The sequence below is a fragment of the Mycteria americana genome, chromosome 17 (assembly GCF_035582795.1).
Source record: "Mycteria americana isolate JAX WOST 10 ecotype Jacksonville Zoo and Gardens chromosome 17, USCA_MyAme_1.0, whole genome shotgun sequence".
Taxonomy (NCBI): domain Eukaryota; kingdom Metazoa; phylum Chordata; class Aves; order Ciconiiformes; family Ciconiidae; genus Mycteria; species Mycteria americana.
In genome coordinates, this window is record NC_134381.1 from 7,470,386 (window position 1) to 7,494,509 (window position 24,124).

The 24,124-nt window shown below is 43.3% G+C and overlaps 3 protein-coding genes across 4 annotated transcripts in view; 2 read left to right on the forward strand and 1 right to left on the reverse strand.

The window, feature by feature from the left end:
• Positions 1 to 1,066: 1,066 nt before the first annotated feature.
• On the forward strand, positions 1,067 to 8,349 carry PHYHD1 (phytanoyl-CoA dioxygenase domain containing 1). Its single transcript, XM_075519592.1, has 11 exons — positions 1,067 to 1,343; positions 2,167 to 2,325; positions 2,855 to 2,930; positions 3,062 to 3,109; positions 4,712 to 4,767; positions 4,948 to 5,010; positions 5,112 to 5,133; positions 5,489 to 5,617; positions 7,181 to 7,297; positions 7,445 to 7,571; positions 7,758 to 8,349. The coding sequence occupies exons 1-11, from the start codon at positions 1,311 to 1,313 to the stop codon at positions 7,801 to 7,803; spliced, it is 876 nt and encodes a 291-aa protein (XP_075375707.1). The 5' UTR covers positions 1,067 to 1,310; the 3' UTR covers positions 7,804 to 8,349.
• Positions 8,350 to 10,113: 1,764 nt separating this feature from the next.
• DOLK (dolichol kinase) lies at positions 10,114 to 15,769 on the reverse strand. The gene is made up of 2 exons (XM_075519585.1): positions 15,694 to 15,769; positions 10,114 to 12,654 (listed from the first exon to the last, which is right to left on the reverse strand). The coding sequence occupies exon 2, from the start codon at positions 12,547 to 12,549 to the stop codon at positions 10,978 to 10,980; it is 1,572 nt and encodes a 523-aa protein (XP_075375700.1). The 5' UTR covers positions 12,550 to 12,654; positions 15,694 to 15,769; the 3' UTR covers positions 10,114 to 10,977.
• Positions 15,770 to 15,832: 63 nt separating this feature from the next.
• Positions 15,833 to 24,124, forward strand: part of NUP188 (nucleoporin 188) — a 30,114-nt gene continuing 21,822 nt past the window's right edge. The window contains exons 1-11 of one of the 2 annotated variants that reach the window (XM_075519577.1): positions 15,833 to 15,880; positions 17,803 to 17,857; positions 18,461 to 18,534; positions 19,137 to 19,221; positions 19,910 to 19,990; positions 20,460 to 20,504; positions 21,143 to 21,235; positions 21,378 to 21,497; positions 21,903 to 22,114; positions 22,910 to 23,024; positions 23,552 to 23,752. In XM_075519577.1, the coding sequence (XP_075375692.1) occupies positions 15,855 to 15,880; positions 17,803 to 17,857; positions 18,461 to 18,534; positions 19,137 to 19,221; positions 19,910 to 19,990; positions 20,460 to 20,504; positions 21,143 to 21,235; positions 21,378 to 21,497; positions 21,903 to 22,114; positions 22,910 to 23,024; positions 23,552 to 23,752 (1,107 nt within the window). In that variant the 5' untranslated portion in view covers positions 15,833 to 15,854. Of the gene's footprint in view, positions 15,881 to 16,697; positions 16,783 to 17,802; positions 17,858 to 18,460; positions 18,535 to 19,136; positions 19,222 to 19,909; positions 19,991 to 20,459; positions 20,505 to 21,142; positions 21,236 to 21,377; positions 21,498 to 21,902; positions 22,115 to 22,909; positions 23,025 to 23,551; positions 23,753 to 24,124 lie in introns of those variants that run through there. The other variant, XM_075519576.1, reaches the window with a different exon arrangement.

Genomic DNA, 24,124 nt, shown 5'->3' on the forward strand with positions numbered 1-24,124 from the left:
TGGCAAAACGTAGCTTTTTAAACTACCAAATTCATATCCTCCTGTGTGTGGAGAAAAGCTTGAAAATAAGCTGTAAATGCTTTCAGAAAGAGAAAACACTGATTTCCCTTTTCGTTAAAAACCAAAACCAACCTTGAACAAGATGGGGAGGGACTTTTATCCAGAGTTGATTCCCTTTCAGAATAGAGGACTTTGTTGTTTTTTTTTTTTCAAACAACATCTCTTTAAGGTGGATTTTCAGTTGCTAGCAAATATATTTGGAAACAAACACCTTCCAAATATATGGAGCATTTTTCACTCCATTTTGTTAGGGTGTTTTTTGGCTAGGTGAGTGATGACAAAACCGCCCCCATGATGTTATTTCTTTGTGGAGTGCTGCTGAAAGGATGTTTGCAGTGTTTCCTGCAAGAGCCAAACACTTTTTTTTTTTTTCCCCCCCCTCTTCCCCGGGGATTCCTGTGCCATGGAAGGATGTGTTGGCAGGGAGCGCCACTGCTGGGCTGGCATCTATTTTTCGCTTTCTTCTGCCTTTTACATCTAGCTTCTGCGTTTTTCTCTCTCTGGTTTGAACTGCGCCTTCGGGTTCGCCTATGTACGTGCACATTTGGAGCTGCAGGAGAGTGAACCGAGCAAGTGAAGGTGTACGCAGCCAAAGAGCAGTTGCGAATGAAAATAACGGATATACTCTCTATGAATTTTACCAGACGCTTAGCGAAAGCTCTTTAGCTTTATCACCCTTTAGCCTGACGTTTGCCATCTCCTGGGTCGCTGAAGTCCCTTTCAGGTGAGCGTGCTAAGCGCCGGCAGGAGTCGCTGACTGAGTGAAAAGGGCTCTGTAGGAGCCTGAATTGCCACTTTAAATTTGTTTCAAAACTTTTAAATATTTTTGTCCCACTTGAATCTTATTTTACCTCCCTTATCTTGTTTTACCACTGTGTTTACCAGCTTAACTGCTCTATTTTTTTTTTAATCTGGGTTATTAATTAAAACAGCGATGATTCCTCCTTGGGGTTAAGAAGTGAATCAAGTTTGTGATTGCACTTGAGCAGAATGCTTTTGTGCGCTTGAAGTAGCACCAAGAGCCAAAGCAAAACTCTGCAGCCCCGAACGTCCCTGCCAGGAACAAACGGCCCGAGATGGGGACAAAATCCCTCGAGAGGCAGCTCTGGCTGTGCGACCGTCCGGCTGCCCAGCGCTTGCAGTTATCGCATGCTGGGAAAAGGATCACGTGAAGAGGCGGGGAGTCAGCCCTGCAGAGCCTGGGTGGCATCGTGGTGTTGCTGGTGGGATCCTGGGAGCTTCTGCCTCTGATGGCGTTTGTAACCCAGCATCAGATCCAAAAGGTAAGGATCTGCACCCCGGGGAAGGAGCGTGTCTGTAGTGCAGGCAGGAGGCACTGCTTGTAAGACGTGGTCACTACTAGTTAACCCTTGATCAGGTCTAGCAAAGATCTGCTTTACAACATTATATTCTTCTCAGCTTCTTGTATTGTACTCATTTTGAGCGTGTGAGGACCCTGTCGTGGCTACAAACTCTTCCAGAGGGCAACTTGTCCCGCAGAGCTCTTGGAGGAGTTTCTCTTGTGCCCTTCTGTCTCTGCTGCTCAGCTCTCATCTGTGAAGTCGAAATCTGCCCGTCAAAGGATAATCTCCAGGGTATTCTATATAAAGAAACAGTAATGCCACCAGTGTTCATTTTGTAAGGGACTGTGTAGTCAACTGCGAGAAATCACCCAGGGGTTTTTCCCTTAGAGAAAGCAATGCTTTGCAGCTTGTAAAGGAATCTCATTCTTATTTGGAATCCAGGTATGACTGCTCTGATCATGTTAGCAGGCTTTGTAATTTAATAGTTGCTGGTCACACATCTTAGATAAGATATCCTTAAGGCACAAAGGCTCTAGCGATGAAATCTTCTCTGCTTTATGGACTGAGGGGTTGAGATATGTTGTTTTTAACTGTGTGGAATCTGAGCCTGTTAACGAACGATCCCTTTTACAATGGAAACCCCTCCTGAAATTAAGAATTAAGAGCACGTTGTCCAGTTGCTGAAGTTGGGATGCTTTTCACACTGAGCTGAGGCACAGCGAAGGGCCAGAACCGTTTTCTCTTGCTTTGTGCGGCTTCCCCTGAGGACTCTGGAGGAGAGCACTCACCCCGTCTCTTCCAGTTCCGCAAAGAGGGCTTCCTTGTCCTGGAGCAGTTTTTCACCGCAGAGGAGTGTGACAGCATGAGGAACCAGATTCAGAGAATCGTAGCGGAGATGGAAGTGCCACCGCACTGCCGCACCGAGTTCTCCACCAAGGAAGAGGAGCAGCTCCAGGCGCAGGTACCGAGAAGGGCAGGGCTGGAAGGAGAAAGGGAAAAGGCAAATAGCTGCTCAGGATTCACTCTGGGGGAACATGGCTCTTTCTTCTCACTGAACATGACACTGAGAGGCTTTTGCTCCCCGGCTTTCTACAAATTTTTGGTGGTGGCCTTATCAGAGAGTGAAGGAGAAGGGTGCGTGTAGCTTTGCTGTGCTTTCAGCCCCCACAACTATTGCCCCCGGTAGCCACAAGCAGCTCTCACAGATGACTTTGTACTTGTTCTGCAGACAGAAAATAGGTTATTTTCCAGGCAGCCAGCAAAAGAAAAGCAAGGATAGCCTCTGTGTGTGAGGTTTTTGTAAAGTCCTAATCAACGCCAAGAGATTTAGTGTTGTGGAAAGCCTTTGCATTAGTGATTTCTATTGGCTGTGTTTTGTTTATGCTGCGGCTTGATGGGAAAAAGATGCAGGTGAGTATTAATGCTGTGATCAAAGGTTCATTTATGTTTTTATGAGGATGCTATCTTTACTGGGCTCTTATCCCTGGCAGGGTAGCTCGGATTATTTCCTAACCAGTGGAGACAAGATTAGATTCTTCTTTGAGAAAGGTGTTTTGGATGAGAGAGGTAAGCTCTGGCCTGAGTTAGCCATGGGGAGGGGACAGGGGAAAGCCGAGTGAGGGGTCAGGGGCCGGTTTCCAGCTCTGGGCATGATTCCTCCTTTGCAAGCGATGTTAAATTCTGGTTTTGTTTTGTAGGTAACTTTCTAATTCCGAAGGAGAAATCCATCAGCAAGATTGGCCACGGTACGTTTAAAGGTTGGGGTTTTCAGAGGGATGGACAAAAGGGATGTGGTTTTCAGACACGAAGATTTCTCCAGCCCTACTCACTATAAATAACCTCGGCCATCTGAGTTTAAACCTTTCTGAGCAGAGAAGCGACTTCTTCCCTCTTGTCTTGCTTTTCTGTGCCTCCTGGGGACCGCTGCATCGAATATCGCAAACCTCGCCCCTTCCTGCCATTGTGGCCGCACAGCTCCTGTCTTTCCAACCCCGGGCTGTTTTACTCTGGGTTTCTGCATTAAAGTCTTCAACTTGATTTCTACACGTCAGTCTGCTTTTCCCCACGTCGCTCTGTCACTGTCTCAGCAATTCTCTCCATGCTGCCCCTCACCCTCTGCTGTCAAAGGACTTAAAACTCTTCTGTTAGATCCTTTTGAAAAAAAAAAAAACCCTTCTAGGAGGTTTTTCAGCTACGCATAGCTCAGAGTCACTGACATGTGAAAGTTTGGACTTCAGCCCTTGTCTCTTTCCTGTAAGAGATTGCTCTAATAAATTTACCACCTAAGGCTGGTCACATTCAGTACGGATCCAACTGTGTCTTCCGAGCCCTGTACAGGGCTGGGTTGCCAACGCTGAAGCTGTCTTCCCCCCTTTGGTGTCACCAGTACCTTTTCTTTACTGGTTTCAGTTTGACCAATTTCCTCTCTCCCAGCTACCGAACTGGCCTTTTGATCCCTTTTGTTTTCAAACAATACATGGAAAAAGAGAGCAGGGTTCGCTGCCTCTCCAAACACGTGAACTTTGTTCAGATTAAACTTGGAAATTCAGTACTAAGAGTTCTTGGGGCTTTGGTTTTCTCAGAAAAACCCTCTCCCAGCCCCCTGCCATTCTGTTATACTTCAGCTTTTCCCCGGGGGAAGCGAAAACAACTGTAGATGCCTGCTGACTCAGCAACTTAACAATCCAAAAGGCTTCTCTAGACTTATTTTTTGTAATTACTCCTTTCGGTCGAGTCTTGCCTCATCCCTTGCTCGGGAGCAGCCCCTGCTGGGCCCGGTCGCGTGTCCTCCTGGCAATTTGATCACGATGAGATGGAGGCACGATTCCAAGTCTTTGCTTTACGGTTTTGTCAGAGCTGGGCTGTAGCAAGCATCTGCGTGCAAACAGCTCTGACCTGCAGGCTGTGGCCCTCTGCGAAGGGCACCTGGCTCATTTTTGTGGTAATTACTTTTTTGGTAGGTCTTAAGAACTGTGTTTTTAAAGGGTGAATTCACCTATGTGCCTCAGGATCATGTATAGCGGTTGTCATGCTAGCATTTGCGTAACATAATACTTAACCACATAATACTCAGTTTTTGTTCACTCTGTTATACACTATTTTTTATAGAGCTGCAGTTTGTGGCCAGTGAGTGATTATATTTTTGGTCTTTAAAGAAGATTGTACAATTCTAGAAGTGTCTTATCACCTTAGGCGTGCTAAGCCACGTATATCCACTCTTGGGAGGGATGAAAGTTTCTGCTGCAATTTATCTTGCTTGGCTGTTGTCTCTGCAGCTCGTCATTGAGAGCTGCCAAGTTCCCTTCTGTTAATGATATCTGCAGTCTGAGCCTTTTCTTTCCCCTTAGCTTTACATGCTTATGATCCTGTCTTCAAGCAAATCACCCACTCCTCCAAGGTGCAGGTGAGCTGTTTCCTAGAATGGTCTAGGAAAAAAATAAATTATGGAGTAGTTAATCTTAATTTTCTAGGCTCCCAAGGATAGTAATTTTGTCCATAAAAGGAAATTTAAATATCTTCAAAGAATAATGCTTTATAGTTTGCAGAAAACAGCAAACATAAATCTTGGAAAGTTTTCTTGCAGGAATTGGGAAGAAAACTAGGCCTTGAGAGACCAGTAGTTGTGCAAAGCATGTATATCTTCAAGGTACGGTAATTCAAGTTGTCCCGTCACTCAAGAAATAAGACCCTGTTAGGTGGGAAGCTGTGAAACTCTTCTCTTCACACATCAACTTTCTTTCCTTGCAGCAACCTGGCATTGGTGGTGAAGGTGAGATTCGTATTATCTCTATATCACACTGCAGATAATACTCCTTTAGGAAAGGAATATAGTCAGGAAAAAGGCTCAGAATCAGACTTAAGCCTGTGAGTTTTGTGGTCCAAACCTTCTTAAAATTATTAAAAAGCATCCATGTTTTCCAGAAACGTTTCTACATCATATGCAACTTGAACAAAGAGCTACTCTTACATTTGCAGCAGGCTGAAAGGTGGCATTTTTATGTGAGATTTAATGTGTGTGACGGATGGGTGGGCAGGGTAGGTCAGGTCAAGAAGTCAGGGAGAACAAAACTGCCGTCTGAATTCCTCGGGCACTAAAAGAGCCTGAGGGCTGCGTCTCGTTGCAGTGACCCCGCACCAGGATGCCACGTTCCTGCACACGGAGCCTCTGGGCAGAATCCTGGGGTTCTGGATTGCCCTGGAGGATGCCACGCTGGAGAACGGCTGCTTGTGGTTCATTCCTGGCTCTCACACCAGTAAGAGTCATGGTAGTTGGGTGTGTGCTGGGAAACGCCCGCCCTTGTCTTGATTAAAGGTAGAGGGTGACACGGACCGTGTTACGTCCTCCGCGTCGCGCGGTGCCTGCAGAAACACGCTACTGTTCTTGTTTGTTGGAAGGACGACTTTATTTACTACAAGGATCTCCCCCTGTGCTGTTGTCAAATCTACAACCACATTTTTCAGCAGGTTATTAACTGCTGCACTTTGCTCTTGGCCACCAGTCCATCACGTGAGTCTAATATAACTATTTTTTAATAAAAAATACGTAGTATACATGACTGACACTGGGTTTAGTTTTAAGTTGATACCTAGCCTAGAAACAAAGAATCCAGGGTACTGGGGCAAGGAAAGACAGTCCTCCTGAATTTTTATTTACTCCAGAACGCGTTAAGGGACGGCCCATTAAAACTGCCCCTGAATCTTTTCTTTTCACTTCAGTATTATTTCAGAAGCTTCTTCTGCAAGATGCAGAGTCTTCCTTGCCAGGCCACTGAGATGTAAGACTTTAATGCGAAGAAGGTCTTAAACTACTGGGTCTTTTCTTCCTGTAGCGAAACAGGTCACTGCTGTGTGTTGGTGTTCCTTCCACAATTTTGACTGTAGCCTTGAAAAAACGTTCATCAAGTCTGATCTGGACTGCAAAGAGTAGTAATCCTCCTTTTGCATTCCAGAGTAGGAATACACTGAGAAATCACGCTTTGCCCCCCCGCTTTCCCATCCACTCACAAAACTGTTTCTTTTCCAGGTTGCATCCCCTTCACAAAGATCCCTTTTTTGCCCCGGCCGATAAAATTTGTAGTCCTGACAGCCCTACGTAAGGGGAATAAAAATCTTCTTCCACACACGCGCAACTGTCAAATATTGGTCTGAATTTCAGTAAAGAAGGAAAGCCTGCAGGACTACACAAGGATCACTTGGACGCCCTCCCAGCCATCGGGGAACAGTCAGCGTCCCAGGGGAACACGCAGACAAAACCAGATCAGCACAGGGTCGTGTAATGGCTGTTGTGGCCGATGGCAGTTGCTGTGTGTGTAACCACTGTTGGGTTACCACCACAGTTGTCTGTTTTTCACTCCCTCTAGGGCATACTAAGCAGCTTTAAGCCGTTGCTTACCTAAGCAGTCACTCAGTGGGTGTAATCATAGCGCTCTTAAGATTTTAAGGCACTCATCCTTCATAAATTCTGGAGTCAGCTGCACTCTGATTGCAATTTATGCTCTTATAGAAGGAGAAATGAACCAAAGGTTGGCTTTGCATAAGCGTAGGACTATTTGGGTTCCTAAAGGGCTATGTTGCAATGCACAGAAAGAGCCAGAAAGGCAGTTGTTGTTTATCAGTTTCTGCCACAGCTGGAAAATCCTAAATCTTTGCTTAATGAAAAAAACCCCACTCAAATTACTAAGGAAAAAATTGGATGTACTGTAATAATAAAGTTCCTATCATTGCCAAGAGAAATCACAGGTCTTGTTCCTCTGCTGTGCAGAATGTAGCTAGCTGCTTAATTTTTATGTGTGTTTGCTTATTCTGTGGATTTGCAGGTGGAATTACCCGGAGAATGGTCCGTGCGGCTTCAGGTACCTCAACATGCGTAGAGTTTGTAGGGTCGGAGCCGGCCTATGACAACAGCCAGTTCATACCTCTGCCTATAAGTAAAGGTAAAAAAAACCCCAAACAAGTCTGCTTTACAGCTCAAGAAAAACAAGAGAGCTAAAATTGTATTTTAACACTTTCAACTTCCCTTAACATTTTAAAGCTAGCACTCGCAATTTGGAAAAAGCAGTATGGATGTTTCTTTCAAACAGGTGGACTCATTCTCATCCACGGTGAAGTCGTCCATAAGAGCGAACTGAACAGCTCGGAGTCTTCTCGCCACGCGTTCACCTTCCATGTGATGGAAGCCAAGGACACCAGCTGGAGCAAAGAGAACTGGTAAGGTCGCCGTCCTAACAAGCAGCTGAGGAAACTAGAGCCTTTTCAGCGCAAGAGCAAACTTTTATTGGTGGTCTTGCACGTCACACGGTTTCTGTTGGTAGTACCTCAGTTAGCATTGATTTCATATCCGTAGAACTGGAGTAGCCTCTGAAGTTTTGTTTTTACCTCTTCCTTACTTCCTAGGCTCCAGCCGACTCCCGAACTGCCTTTTCCATCGCTCTACGCTTGAAGTTAGTGATTGGCTTCTGGAGTCAATAGCCGATCAATATTCCTTTCTGATCATTTGTTCATGTTCCCTTTAAATACAACTTTAACTAGACCAGCTCTTAAGATTAAGTTATCCTCTTGTCAGGACGAGGACCCTTGACGCGGCCTTGACACACCTGCATTAGACAGAAGCTTCTACTACAGCATGAGCCCTAGTAGTATGAGAATAGTCGCCCAGTCCTTTTGGTAAGGAAACTTCTTCAGTCTTGAGAATAGACCATTAAAGACCATCGCACCTTGACTGGGGCCAGTTAAGAAGTATTTCTTGCAGATACTCGGTATTTTCTTCTAAGTCAAGAGCTTGTCTAGTGCATTTCTTGGCTGTGTTGATCCCAGCGATGAAGGTGAACGTGTCATGTGAAGATGGCTGACTTTTACCCTTAGGTCTCTGTCCTATTGTTTCAATAATAGTGATTAAAAATAATCCTATTGTGGGCAAAATGAAGCAGGAAGTCTACTTTTATAGTCAATTTACTACGTATTTCTAGCAAACTGTAGCTGAGTGTTTGATCAAAAATACTACAGTTCTTAAAGATTCATGTTGAAATTATGAAAACAAAAAACCCCAAACTCCTAATATTTAAATAAAAAAATAGAAATTCTCCTTTTCATCCCCCTCATCTTTTCTTTGAGGAAGACACAGTGTGACCTTCTCCCAGCAGATGAGGCCAGCGCTAAGCTGTCTGATGACCAGCTTGAACTCTCAATGTGCACAAGAGCAATTATTATCCCCAAACCAACTACTAAAACCAAACCAACTTATAGCAAGGTGAAACCTAAGGAACGTTAAGAAATGTAAGTTACATCCGAGGCAAGCTCAAGCCTGGATCCTACGCTGAGCAGAAGCTGTGTAGGTGTAATTTCACTGGCACTGGTGCAGAGGCAACGCTGAGATACGAGCCCGGTATCATCAATCCGCTGATTACATCGCAGTAACCTTAAGACTGCTCGGAGTCCTGGCAGAGTGAGCCCCAGTTCTTACCGACTCATCCTTTTCAGAAGTATATTGGCTATGTCTGGCACTTGTTTGATGTGAAATAGTCAAATTTGGTTTCTTTATGGCAAGAAGTTTCCTTTCAGCCCTTTGGGCTTTGCTGGGCAATGCAGAACAGGTTCAGCACAGCAAAGAATTATTCATAGAGGAATGATCAGGCGGCTGGGGTAGGAATTAGGAGGCTGGATAATGGCAACAGCAGTACTGTTGAGTTCACAGTTTCTGCAGGTACAGCTGCTGCCCTCCCCTCCCTTCTCTACGCTTTGTTTGAAAGCTGTGAGCAGGGTGGAGGGAAAGTGGCTTCCTTTAACTCTGGTGCTATTTTGTGACATTAGTGGTGAAGGCTGTGGCTCGTCATGGAAGCAGCTGAAGTTTTTTTTCTGTGTCTTTCCATTAGAAGAGTTAACAATTTAGAATAGCACCTTTCTGCTGAGGAGTGATAGTTTGTCCTCGGATTATCTGCGCCACTACCCGCAATGTACAAAACCATCTAGTTCAAGTGCATAAAGAAAAGCAAGAAGCTGGATTAGATTTGCAGGATTTCCTGTTAAATGTGAAAGAAACTCAGTCTAGCACAATTACTGAGTTTGGTTTCCTACAAAGAGTATCTGACAAGTTATTGCATTATTAAGCAAAACCAATTCTGGACAATTTTGACATCCTCAGGAAAAGCAGTATCAGATCTCAGGAGCCCTGCCCAGGCAGGGGTTTAAACTGGGCAAGGCTGCCTCTCAGCTATTTGAGTCCTGGCTTGTTGCGGGGACAAACACAATATTAGATCCTGGGGCCAATTCTGCTGGCCCAGAGCACCAGTTTCTCTCCACCCCTGGTCTTATTCTCACTCCTACGACGCAGTCTCAGGGCTAGGACTGCAGGATTGTGTAAGGTATCTTGGGCTTGCACAAAACTGTTCCCAAAAGTGAATAAAAGAAGCATCAGAAGTTAACTTCATCCTGCAAACAAGAATCCTGGGATGCAAATCTTCTGCTTGGACACTTCTCAGGGGAAGGGACGAGGCAGGGGGGTATGTGCTAATGTGTCTTGTTCTAATGGACATTTGGCAAACTGGCAAAAAGAGATTGTCAATACAGAAGTGTTTAATACATAAAAATGAGGTGGGGTTTTTTTGCTACAAAATGATAGTTATAATTTTAGTTAAATGGATGGGATTAAATGGCTTTACTCGATTTGATAGAAGCATTTTTATAAATTATTGATTAAACATCTAGCTAGAAAAAAAGTGAAAAGTAGAAAACTGCAATTGTATTAAGAAGTTTATTGACTTTAACAGATTTTCTGCTTTCATGATTAATGTGCAATTAGTTTTTTCTGTGACTTTGCTTAGTTTCTTTCCCCTATATTGAATATTATTCCAAATGAATGTAGAGATTAAAATCTTGAAGAGAAAACATTTTTTTGTGTTGCATAAATCTCCAGGGCTAAAACTGCAACACTCTTGTTAGTACTGTTTGGAATAAACAGTCTCTTATATTCTCAAACCTCCTGGACCTGCCCTGGATAAACTCAGCTATTGTAGCTACTGAATTTGAAGTCGGTTCATACATCGCAGTGCATTAGTATGGCTCTTGTTGACGGTGACTGGATACATTGGGACAGTCGTATTCACTTTGTGTAGACGGTGGCCACCCTCGTTATAAAACATGCTTTAAATGGTGCTTATACAGAAATGAGCTTGCATATGCAGTAACACAAGATGGCAGGGCTCAGTACAGTAAAACAAGTTTTGGCTCTGATGCAGTACAGAGATGGCAAAATCTGAGAGGTTTGCTTATTTTTTTCTTTTTTCTCTCATTGACTTACCTCTTCTTCCTTTACCTCCTTTGCCTCCGAGCACCCAGAAGAGACATAAAAATAGCATTTGTGTTTAATAATCCAATTTACAAGTCATGTTTGTGTTCTTATGAGAACATAAATCAACTCATGCTGTTTTAAACAGGGGAAAAAAAACCAAGAGCAAAACAAAACCTTTATTTTAAATAGTTTTTTTTCATTTCTGTTTTTAACAATTTTATCTGCTGTACCAAAAGCAGTGTTTAGATCAGATTTGAGCTCTCAATACAGTGCATATTCTATTACCACTTTTCTCTAGAAAGGGACAAACCTCTGTTCCTGGAAGTGCTTCTAAGCCATAAACATTATCTGGAGGTAGAGAGGCAACAACAGATTATCAATTTGGGTAGTATAAGCTTCCAAAAGAGAAACTAAACTCACAGACGCCAGAATCCAGGCATAGCTGGAGTTCAGATTCACACTGCTGTCAAAGATCAGAATAAGAGCCACAGCAATGATCTGAGCAAAAATAGCTGTTATTGTCCCTTCAAAGGTCTTCTTTGTTCCCGGCCATTTGATTTCCCCCATTGTACTACCAAAAACGGAGGCAATAGTGTCTCCTACCCCTACTGCCAGTACCCCAGAGTAGGGGACCAGTGCTCCTGCCCCAGACAACGTACCTTTAGGAGCACAAGATCTGGGGAACAACCATACTGGGAGGGACATGCCAAGGAGGAGATAAATATGAGTCAGGATTAGAGGTCCACTGTCTCTTTCATCCAAGAAGAGAGACAGTAAATGCCTAAGGGTTTGGCCAAATGGTTTGATCCTGAAGTACCGAATATACTCTAAGAAGATAAACACTGCCAGACACAGTACTGCAGCAACGTAGAGAAGCTGGCGGTCATAAATTAGTCCAGGAACATAAGTAGCTACAACAATGAAATGGAAATATTTCCTGGTTATAGTCGAGGCCTGGTGTTTTTTAGATTCAGATGATCTCTTAGCGTTCTGGTAGAAAACTACACCACATGCTGAAGCAGCCAAAAAGGTCCAATATACAAGAAGGTAAACTCTTGTCTGTGTCTGAAACAGAAACTGGAGTAGCCAGAACAAAGGGTTCCTCTGGATCAGTCGGTACAGCCAAGGCATGATGACCCCTAAGCCTAGCACTGCTGTCATCATGTGGAAAAACATGGAGGAGATCCACGTACCCGAATCCATGAAAATGAAGAGCACAGTGAAAAAAAGCCCAAGAAGAACAACTCCAACAACTGCTACTAGAAGGAAAAAGTCTATGGGATCACCTCTGCCCTCGATTACATTCAGTGAGCGTTTAATGAGCTGATTGAGTACAAAACTTATGCCTCCGAGAACTAGCAATGCTTCTCCAGGAGTAAAACATCGAGGCAACAGGTACAGCAAGATCATACTGAGGTAGACAAAAATTAGCAGCACTTCTAGGACCTCTATCACTTCTGAAACAGTCAGAGAGTGCTTCATGGTATAGATAATTATACTGCCCGCAACACCAGTAAGTATGCAAGTGTTGGTTGGCACGGGTTTTGTGATGCCAACCGCTATTACAGACAGAAAGAGAGCAACCAGCATGCCAGTGGAAGCTACAACTATGCCAAAACGTTCAAAGTACACAATGCCAGCAGACTTGCACCTCTCCTTCATCGCTACCCCCAACAAGGGGATGACCATGCTAGCTGGCAGGAGGCCACTGTTTGCTGCTGTACGGAACTGGAATACAGCCCCGCCCAGTTGGAGCAGACGGTCCCATTTGAATTGGACATAAAAAGCCTGGACAGCGAGAGCGACAGCGCACCAGGAATACCGGTCCCACACCACTGCGTGCACACAGAGAACGATGATGAACACAATCAGGGATTCCACCAGCACTGGCTTGTTTAACATGATTCCAGTCCGATGTGGCTCAAGCTTCCAAAATCTTTCTCGGGAGTCCTGATGTGCTCAATAGTTGTCCATTAGGAAGAATTCCCTTTCATGCTACTGTAATTCCTATTGGGGGGGAAAAAAAAAAAAGCAAACAATTAAAGCAACTACTAGAAAAGCTAAAGCTTCCACACAGCTGTTTTGTTCTTAAGCTCAATTTAAACTGGTAATTATGTGTCAGTTGTTAATGTCAACACACAGGTGAATAAAAAAAACCCAAACAAACCAGTGAGGCAACGGATCAGCCAAAACTGTTACCCCCTCTGAGAATCAGAGAAATCAGCCTGCACCGACAGAAATGAACCTGGGGTACTGGGGTATTCAGATACAGTTTTAAGTATTTCTGTTGCAGTGTCTTTGACTTGAAAGATAAAGCAAACAAGCCATAAATATTCCCAGAAGGCTTCATGGTGATGGTGTTAATTTGAAATATAGCTAATTATAAAGTTTAAAGATCATTTCAGAACCTAATTTTGTATGCCGTTTTCACTACAGTTTTACAGAATGTTCCTCCTTTTATTAAATATTTCTTTTCCCACTGCTGTGCAAAACCCCCTACGTACCTCTCTCTCCTTCTGTTACTGGTATTATGATTGAATACTTCCACTACTGCAGCAGGTGTTTTATAAAGCTATGTAGTATTTACAATAGAAGTAGGGAAGAAAACATCGCAATCATTAAAAAAAATTGTCAAATGGCATACTTTATCTTATTTTGATCTGTTACCAGAACTGTTAAGATAAGCAAAGCTGGAAATCCGAGCACAGAAAAATCAAATGAACAGAAATCATTCTGCCTGCAGCCATGACCGGACGTTCACCGCATCCTTAGTATTAAGCAGCTTAATTTGTTTTGCTTCTACAGCGCTGCTGGGTCATATTTGTTACAAAGATATCTATTCTAAAATATGCTTCTAGTCCATCTTGACATATTGGCAATATTCTTTTTAACTCTAGGATGAGTTGTAGCCATATGATTTAACCATTATACAGTTTCATATGTAAATAAATTAGTCTGATTTATTCTTCCTTATCTTTAAAAAAAGGTATTGGCTTAATTTCTCTTTAACCGACCGCACAGCCTCTTCCCCCGTCAGATATCTTGATTCCCATTTTCCAAGTGAGAATCCCACAATCTTATTTTACACAGACTCTAGATCTGTAACAATAAGTGAAATATTTTAATATTAGTCATTAATGACACTAGACACATATTAGCAAGTTTCATCCCAAAAATGCATCATTACTTTATAAGTGATTTGTTTAGCCTCCCGTATGCACTATTTTCCTCAAATTCTTCAAGAGTAAATAAACCTTGTAAGACATTCTTGATCATGACCTAAAGCTGTCATTGTTTTCTACATCCCCTCGCTCCCTTGTCTTACTAACACTTACTGCCTTTCCAGCACTTCACCTTCTCTGAATCAAGGCTCACAGCCAATGACAGCTGCACTGCAAACTAATCTTTCCTTTAAACTTTTGGACTATAAATAGTTGAGATAATCAGCAATGCACATAATGACTCTATTAAGTTAAATCATATCTTATCTTCTTCGAAGTATTGTGGGCATTCAAACATTGTGCAATTCTCACCAGTATTTATTGCTTTCTGGCAACATTTATTTCTCCTTATCCATAATTTGATACTATGTCTTAGCCATACATAAGCCAATGCCATTATACTGGCATCTCTTTTGGGTTCTTTGAAGGTATCGGTTTCTGTATTTCTGTTGGCAATAGAACGGCTGATCCAGTTGTATGTATCCCTGCTGAAACTTTGGATTGCTTCATCCTTTCTGGCCCACCCTTAAGCCCATTAGTGGTAAACTCTTACTAAATTCTGCCCCCCCCGTCTCATTACTAATATCTACATTAGCTCCCTCATGGAAGGCTAGAAGTTAATTTAAAATTCTGGTTTGTGTTTTCATCCACTGTGGAATGGTGTCACCAGATTATAAAGCTGATAGAGATCTTAGTAGTACTATTACTGGTTAACTATTAAAGTTCGTACTATCAAACTCCCTTACACTGTTGGTCTGGAGCGTTTAGTTATTTATGGCTTTGTACTGAAAACTTAATAATTAAATAGAATGCTTTTTGGCATCCTTATTCATATAGCCTGAAATACTCGATTGCTAAACAACTTAATTACATTTACTGTTGCTATACAGCTAGATCAGGCCAAGTGTAATCTTTTTGCCATCACAATTAATTTTTAAACAGAACGAGGGAAGAATTAATCATATAGTCAATAAAACAGAACTGGCATAGGCAACATCTACCTACGACCAATAATGGTTTTGGGGTCCCCACTGCTTGTTGTTTCTGAGCACAGGGAAGGGGGAAGCTTGAGGCTTATTTGAGAAGAGGCAGGGCAAATACCGCACACTAGTCCAAGACTGGAAAAGACCTCCCACTCAGTCTGGCAACTTTAAGGTTGCGACCCAGCTCTTGCATGAATAACGACACACGACCGCTTCCCCCAGCAGGCAGCCTGCCAGCTTGGCTATAAGTCAAGGAAGAATTTCACCATATGAAACGCAGGTTTCCTACTCTAATGCAGCAGCTTTGAATTTGCAACACGATGTATTTCACTGCTGAATTATTTCATTTTCTTGTGCCTGCTGCAATTCCCTCCCCCACACCTTCTTTCAGGTTACGCGAAGCTGCTCAGCCCTCCCGCTCTCACACACGGAACAGGACCCATCGCCCCCAGTTTCAAGTCGGACTCAGCGTTTTCTGCCGGTTTCGTTATTTGCATCCCGGCTGCTCTGGGTAGGGAAGGTTCCCACCGACGTGCTCCCAAACGCCCGGTAGCGCTCACCTCCTCCCTCTCTTCCCCGTCTCCCCCGCAGCGCTGCGGGCTCCCCTCGCCCCGTCCTTCCGCGCCGCCCTCCGTCTCCTCTCCCCCTCAGCCGCGGCACCCCTCAACCCAGCCTTCGCTACTGGGAAGCTGCGGCGGGGCAGGGGCCGCAGCGGGGACGGCGGCCGCAACAGCTCCCGGGAGGTCTCGGAGGCGCTGCCCGGGTGAGCCCCGCGTCCCGCCGAGGAGCTGCGGCCTTCCCCGACCGCCCCCCCGCACCCCGGGAGCCGATCGCGGACCCACCTCCCAGGACGCCGCCATCTTGGCCCTGCCGCCTGTCACATGACCCAACCCTCCGGGGAGGGGGCCGGAGGCGGAGCGGCGGCCCCACCACGTGACGCCGGCGCTGAGGGAGGAGGGGGGAACCGACTCCGCGCGGCGGGTCACGTGAGAGGGGAGCGAAGATGGCGGCGGGCGGGCTGTGCGCGAGGTGCGGGGACGCGGCGGCGGCGGGGGGCGGGAGGGGAGGCGGGGGCGGCCCCGGCCCCTGCTGCGCGCGGGCCCCTCTCCGCGGGGCGGGGGGGCAGAGGGGCCCCGCGGGAGGGGGGGCAGCGCCGGCGGGGGGAGCGGGGCGGGCAGGGTTAACGCAGCGGGGCCCGCGCCGGCCTGGCCACGCCCCCTTCGCGCGCGGCGAGGCCCCGCCCCGTCCCGTCCCTCGCTGAGGGGCCCGTCGGGGACCCCCCCAGGCGGCTGAATTTCGGTGTTAGCAGTGGCTTTTTAGGGGTTTTGCGTTTCTTTTATTCTGCCGGGTGGTAAAAGATGAAACGTTAAATAGAAGTCCGTGAAAGGTTTTGCTCTTGCGAAGCTCGAGTCTCGGTTCCCGCTAAGATCTCGGAGGTGTCTGTCAGAGCTCCCAAGTCCCAGAGCTGCTCTCGTGAAGAGCAGAGCGTTCAAGGGTTGGTTTTCATCTTTTGGGCAACTCTTTGCAAACATAAAAATCGAAATAGAGATGTGGGAGAGGTACAAAGGAAGCTATTCAGTGAGTCCCAGGTTCAGTGATCGCTTTAGATCGGTGCCTTCGTTTGTCCTGAGCACGTTTTTTGACATTTATTGTAACGTTTTTATGCTCTGCAGTGTTCCTAGATGCCTGATTTTTATTAAATGAATATCTATGAGCCCTAACGGGGTCAAGAACCCCACCGTTACATGTGATAGCGTAAAGAGAGCTTTCCTTCCTTAGCTGTCTTGGAGTCTAATTAATGAACTGGCAACAAACTATGGTCTGTTTTATTCACAGAAGAGGTGAATGAAGGAGAGAATGGAGAGAATGAAAAGTAGAAGGGTTGGCTTTGCTGCACTGGTGCTCAGTTCTACAAAGCGATTCTTTTCTTGGTAAAATTCTGTGGCCTTTCGGTGCTCTGTGTGGGCTGGAGAGGTTGCACCCACAGCTGGTTGCTGACTGAGTCGTGAGGAGGTTTGTTAGCTTATACACAGGGAGGTGCACCTAACTATCAAGGAATTAGCAGGTAGAAATTATGTTGATGGATGTACTGGAAATAATAGGTCTTATCATTTAAGTGGCACCATGTGTCAGAAGTTGCAGATGACTTTCACTGCCATAGTGAGTTATTTTGATGATGTGATTCTAAAAATAAGTTAATGAGTGTCCTTGCTTCTGTAGACAGTCTTTGTGTGGAGACCTGTGGTGTTTAACTCCTGATTTGTATTATGTTGCTATCAAATCAGCATTTGTCTAAGTTCCTGAAATATTATTTTTGGCAAACGTGCTTTTTCAGAGCTGTTGTAGGGACGCTCACTTTTCTGGATGCATATGCCAGGGTCAGGATTTGATCTGTAGTATCTTATAGTGCAGATTGGCTTTTCTACAGAGTTCTTAGGAAGAAACAAGAAGCCAAGGGTAAATGTTCTGAACACCTGTGGCAAATCATTCTACCTCATGTAAAGGTGTCGCAGTTTTTCACTTCACCCAGTTTTATGTTCCACTTAGAGTGAAGGACGAAACTGTTATGGAAGAATTTGTTTGGAGGAGAGCATCGAGTGTAACTGAATAAAATATTGCTCTATACTTTCATTAAGTTTCTTTTTATTAACCTCAGACGTCCAAGTAGCAAAATCAAATTGAGCTAATAAACTGATATAAATGTGATGCTTCTTTGATATGAGTTTGCAAGTCTTGCTATATCAGTTGTCACCCTCTTTGGGTCTTTCCTGCATTCTTCCAGGACATCTGAAACTGGTCAGCTAAAAACCAATGTTCCTTAAATCGGTTTTCTTATATTGCAGTGTGATCGGCTCTGAGTTAATGGCAGGTTTGAAAAGGTGTCAGCTAAATGGGAGCCTGAAGTAGTGTTCGTCATTAAAATACTCTCCACCTTTTCTCTTCTTATACAGGAGCAGCAGAGAATTGTGGACAATTCTTCTGGGCAGATCAGCTTTAAGAGAACCAGTAAGTCTGTCTTGCTAAGCAGGTTTGCCCATCACTGAACGGACTCCATGGCCAAATATATAATTTGTACATCTCTTTGAATATTAGTGCAAATATGTTTTGCTGCTTTTCCTTCTTCCTCAGTGTGATTTTTGTTCCTCTGTCTCTGCTACTTGTTCATTCTTCCACTCCTTGTTTATAGCTGCTTCATGAACTACCTGGAAGGGTGTATGTGAAAAGGTGGTTCCCTTTCTGGAGCGGGCACAAATGCTACTTTCTAGACTGGCTGGCCTGGGGTATTCATGAGTGGTACAGCCTGCTTGCTGTCTTATTTTCTGGGATGGAGCCTGTGCTTTCAAGAATTTGCCCAGAGGATGGAAATCCAAATGTTTCTGAACCTAGTCCGTTGCCTCCTATTTCCTCTTCCTTCCACTGATTAGGCAAGGCAGTGAGCTTTCTCATACAATACACACCTTGAATCAGTCTGAATCATAGATGCTTGTCTTGTGTTGTTCCTGTCTCTTTGTGGTGGTGGAATTTCTTTGCTTCACTTAAATTTAACAAATCTGATACTCGGCAGTGTACGTTGAGGAATCTGTTCAGTAGTTTTGGTTCTTTTTTCAGGCACAGATTGCGGCAGAATTGAACAAGCACTGGCAGAGATTGTTAGAGGGACTTTCATACTATAAACCGCCAAGGTATAGTAATTGCTTGATTTTAGAAATTAACCTCTACAATGGGATCTCCTAATAAGTAGAGGAGCATGTTGAATATTTCTCTCTGGTTACATAAAAATAGATTTTTACTCTCTTGCATGACTTGAGATTTCAGGAGAGGAGTAGCAAGAGAAAGTACTTAATCCACACAATCCACATAACATTTTTGGGCATGAAATACAGACCAGAAAGAAGTAACAGCAGTTTTTGCTGTCATCACTAATGTTAGGTAGCTTTTAACCCTTGCCTCTGCTGAGCTGCAGCGATCATGTGCAAGTGTGCAGCCTGTGGAGAAGTGACGACGCTTGACAGTCATCCCAGAAAGATACCCAGATTCCCTTATTGGAGAAGGTGGAATGAATATAGCCTACATTTATTATCGTAATAAGATTGTGTGAACAATGTTAAGTTTTGTTTGGTGGGAAGATTAGAGAGTATTGTTGTATGAAATATTGAAAAGCCATTGACGAAAAAGCAAATGTTCAGTTTAAACTGATAAAGCTGAGAACTTTGAAATTAAGGCTCTTTAGTTCATTCCTTGGGATTGCTGCATTTTTAATGACTACAATTTCTTTTTTGTTTAGTACAACTTCAGCAGAAAAAATAAAAGCTGATAAAGATGTAGCTGCTCCACTAAAAGAGTTGGGTCTGAGGGTCAGCAAGTTTTTGGTGAGTGAAGGTGCTATTCTGATTATTTTTTATCCCTGTGCTTGGAATGCATTGTTATTGGGAGTCTGTTATTTAAGTAAGCTTCTTGATGTTGAATAGAGACAAACTTGAATTCCTTTCCGATCAAAACAATCTAAAGGATGTTAGAAATGCATGTTGGGGTGGTAGGTGAATATTTTAAAAAGTGATTAGTGACCTTGAGGTGCCTCAGTTTTCCTGGTTAACACTCTGTCCTGCTGCAAAGGGCCCTGCTTTTCACAGTGACCGGCTTTTGGTCTTTCTTGGGTTCTTTCAAGACAACTGAAACTGCTCAGCTAAAAACTGATGTCCCTTAAATCGGTAGCCATGTTTGAAAATACTGTCGGTTTACCTGCAAGGTTATGTTCCTTCAAGCCAGAAGTTGGAATTCGTTGACTGGTGGCGGTACCTTTTTTTAAAATCACTGTTGTACTCCTTTTGCTGAAGTTAAACTGGCTACATCTCAGTGACATCAAAACTTACGTATTTTGCTTTAAACAGAAGCGCTAACTAAAGCAAGCATCTGCCTGATGCAAAAATTTTTCTTTTGGCATATTTTGGAGGTTGTTTTTTTTGAAGAGAAGAGCTGCCTGACTCTTTGGAGAGAATCTTCATCTTTAATGAATTCAGTTGCCTTTTATTCATTTCAGAGCATCTCTCTTTTTTTCAGGGTCTGGATGAAGAGCAGAGTGTGCAGTTGTTACAGTGTTATCTTCAAGAGGATTACAGAGGAACAAGGGACTCCCTGAAGGTCCATAGCTCCCATTTATGTTCTTTTTACTCCACATCTTTCCTTAATACCAGTAGTTGATGCATATGATCACATGTGAGTCTGAGTTCTGATTTGGAAATGGCTTTGTAGCTTTTCTTCTCTGAACCTACAATGCTCAAGTGCTGCTTTAAGGAAATGTGATAGCAGATATCGAGGCCTAACTTTCTAGTACATCTTCCTGCTTGAATCTCTCTGCAGGAACTCAGCTCCTCTGTCTATCGCAGGAACACAGGAAAGCTACAGATTCGTGAAGGGAGAGTGAGTGGAGATGAGGAACAAATATGTAGTTACAAATGGGTGTTTTGGCTTTGTACTTTTGGAGTCTGTCTTTCCAAGAAATGGAAAGAAAAATTGTCTTTTGTTTATTTCCGTCTTTTTTTTTTTTGTGAGTATGTATTTTGCCAGTAGGTATTTCTGCAGTAATTCTTTTGTTGTGTTTTCCTTACAGACAGTTCTTCAGGATGAAAGGCAGAGTCAGGCTCTGGTGCTGAAGGTTAGTAATTTCCATTTGTATTTTCTGTTGAAAAGATCTCTTGATGGAGAACCAACTTTATTTCTATGGATCCAGAACACCTTGGAATAATTAAAGTATTGCTTCATATAAAGAACAGATTTCAGAAGGTGCTTCTGAAATAGAGGGATGTGCATAAAGATTTGAACAGCATTAATAGTTGCTACAGAAAGGAAATTTTAGGCTTAATATCAGGGAATTTAGCTGGGCAGATGTATGCGCCTATGTTTTCCAAAGCTTATAGGTTTATACGTTATTACCTGAAGTGACAACTCTGAAATGGAGACGGATGATCATATCTGACAGAGGATAATAGGGACGAGGAGTGAGAGATCATCTCGCTCTGTCTTTTTGCCTTTCTTTTCCAAGTTATCTCACTTAACCATGTAGTTATAGACATGTCCCTATGGGCATGTTTTATTGAGTTCTGTAAAGTTAATTAAGTTGGTTTTTTTTTCAGATAACTTAAAAACTGCTTAGTTGAAACTCCATCTGTAGTAATGTTTTCAGCATTATATATTCTTGTGATGAAGGCCTTGGCAGTGTATGGGAGAGGAAAGTAAGTGTATGGGAGTTGGACACAATACCAAATTGATATCAATGACACTATATATTCACAGCTTGCTGACTATTACTATGAAGAGAGGATCTGCATTCTGCGCTGTGTCCTCCATCTACTCACTTATTTTCAGGATGAGAGGCACCCTTACACAGTGAGTACAGGAACCTTTTCCTGGATGTGATGTCATTGAAATAGGCTAAATGTGTAAGTTGTGTAGTAGTTGTCCACTTGTGATTGTAAAAAGCACGTGAGTGTGCACATGAGAAGTTTATTTATTTATTTGTTTATTTAAGGCACAATACTTCCAGTGTGTTGAAAAGTTGGACAAGGAGCTAGTTCCTAATTACCGGAAACAGTTTGAAGCGCTGTACAAAGCAGAAGCTCCTACATGGGAAACACATGGAAATCTCATGGTATTTTGTTTCTTGCTATTATTTATCAAACTTTCCGTATACATAGTGTATTGGAAAACGTGTATGTGCAGATGCAGTTAAAAAGGATGTTCCTCCTGGTCCAGGAAACCTAGAATTTGTTCTCTCTCTAACAGAACACACTTTTGCTCAGAAACAGAGTTGCACGGAACGTATTGTTCCTTATAACAAATCCATTGATAGCCCTAGGCTAACAGATCCATTTACGTGTAGTTGTTCATAATTTCTCTGCATCAGCACACTCTGCATTTACAGTGGCTTTCCTTGCCATTGATACAAACCGCTGGCTACACAAGCTGTTGAAATGCTTCAACACTTCTCAGTTTCTAACTGCTTTGACTGACCTGTGAGCTTCGACACATGATGGTAGAACTTCTCCTTGTGCAGACAGAACGTCAGGTTTCCCGTTGGTTTGTGCAATGCCTCCGTGAACAGTCCATGCTCCTGGAAGTCATCTTCCTCTACTATGCATACTTCGAAATGGCACCTGATGAGCTTCTAGCGTTTGCAAAGATGTTCAAAGAACAGGGATTTGGCACTAGACAAACCAACAGGCATTTGGTAGATGAGAGCATGGATCACCTGGTGGATCGTATTGGGTAAGTATCGTGTATATTTGTGAAGTGAATACAGAGCAAAACAATTGTTTTCCTCAGGAAAAGAGCATTTATAGTTCTTGCTGCTGCCTCTTAAAATCACTGCTATTTCAAGCTAAGCTTATTGTGATAAAGGCAAAATAGCTTTTCTGGTCATATTGGAGGTTTGTGGCAAAATGAAGGTGATTGCAAAGTAGAGAGGTATCCATATACTAGCTTTAATGTAGTATATAATCTTGCCTCTCTTAAGAATGGCAATGAAGACACAGTGCCACTCCTTCTTAGATGGTCTAGTGGTAAAGTGAAATTGCATCTTCACAGTCCTGTGCTGGTAGTCTGGCTGCTACCTGCATGGAGGCTAGCGCTCTCTCTCTGACCTGTATTGTTAACTGTGTTGCCTCAGTTCAAGCTATTGTGAGTCTGTTTACAAATGGCAGTAATGTCTTTAATTTTCCTGCATGGGACATAACTCGAGCTGCAGCCAGGGGGAATGAAAATCCTGCCATGTGGCAGAGAGTTACGAAGGTGGAAAAGCTATCTTCAAATTTCAGTGACCTTTTTTTGTCTATTCAGCCAGAAATGGTAGTTCTGAAGATTGTAATCTGTCATATACTAACATGTCAAGACAAAATTTGGATTAACTGGTTTAATTTCATGTAATTTCTTATTGCTTCAAAGAACAGCTGAACAAAGGCAAACTAAAGGTTGTTTTTTGACCACTTGTAATTTAAAAAAAACCCCCTGAATTCTTAAACAAAGTTTCTGACCTACTTGTTTTTATTCTTTTCCTGCTTGTAGCTACTTTAGTGCTCTTATTCTGGTGGAAGGCATGGAAATTGACTCCCTCCATGAGCGTGCTTTGGATGACAGGACAGAGGAGCACAAGTTAGCCAATAATGAGCGCATCCACCAGGTAAAGCACTGGCAGAGTAACCCCTCATCAGGCCTAACAATACAGAACTTACTGTGATTACCCAAGCAGCACTGTTTAAAGATTAAGTCTGTAAGTTTCTGATCCTTGGGTTTGTTGACCAAGTGTAGGAACTAGCATCCACATAATATTCTGGGGCAAATAAGAACGAAATTAATTCCTCTCCCCCTTGTATTTCCTTGGTTATCCTGGGCCTTTCTCTAAAGAAAGATACGTGCAAAGAAATAGGCATTGTGAAATTTCCAGAAGGGAATGAAACAAAAGATTTGTAGTGTCAGTGCTTTTAGGTCAGAGAACATCTGAGGTTAGACCAACTATAAGTCAGTAAACCATGCAGAAAAACAGACCGAGGCTGCAAGTATATAATTTGGTCAGTTGCATGTTTGAAATAATTATCTGCAGGGGAAAGGTGACTGTTAGCAAGAAGATGCAATCAGCTATATGCTTGCCAAGTATGAACTTCTTTCAGAAGATCTCAGTTATTTTGCTTTTGTCTTGTCTCTGCGCAGGAGATGGACAATCAGCTGCTGCAGTTAGGGGATGTCTCACATCATGCTCTGGTGCTTTTGGCCTGGGCTCTGCTCCGTCACACTGTAAACCCAGAGGAGTCAACAAACATTATCAGGAGAATGGGCAGCACTGCTATCCAGCTGAATGTTTTCCGGTATCTGACAAAGCTTCTGCGGTCACTGAGCAGTGGGGGGAAGAATGTGAGTTTCTTACTTAGTCTTTTCTCAGTCGTACTTGTAAGCTCTTGAAGGTTTTTAACTTCTGCTGATGTAAAGGTATGATGGGAAGCGGGTGATTTTGAACCAATGTTCTTTCAAACTAAATCTGGTTTTAAGCAGAGTATGCAGTAAAGCATGTTTTATCATCTTACCTTCTTTCAGTGAAGGTCAGAAATCAAGTTGAAATGAAACAGATTTTTATACCCAAAGAATAAAAAAAAAGCTTTTGTAAGTTGAGGAATTAAATCTGTTTTGAGCAGAATAGACTACATTTAATCACATTTGTTGGTTTGCCTCCGTAAGTGTACTTGCCATTGTGGATCTTGAGTATTAGATGATTTAACTCTGCTCTAT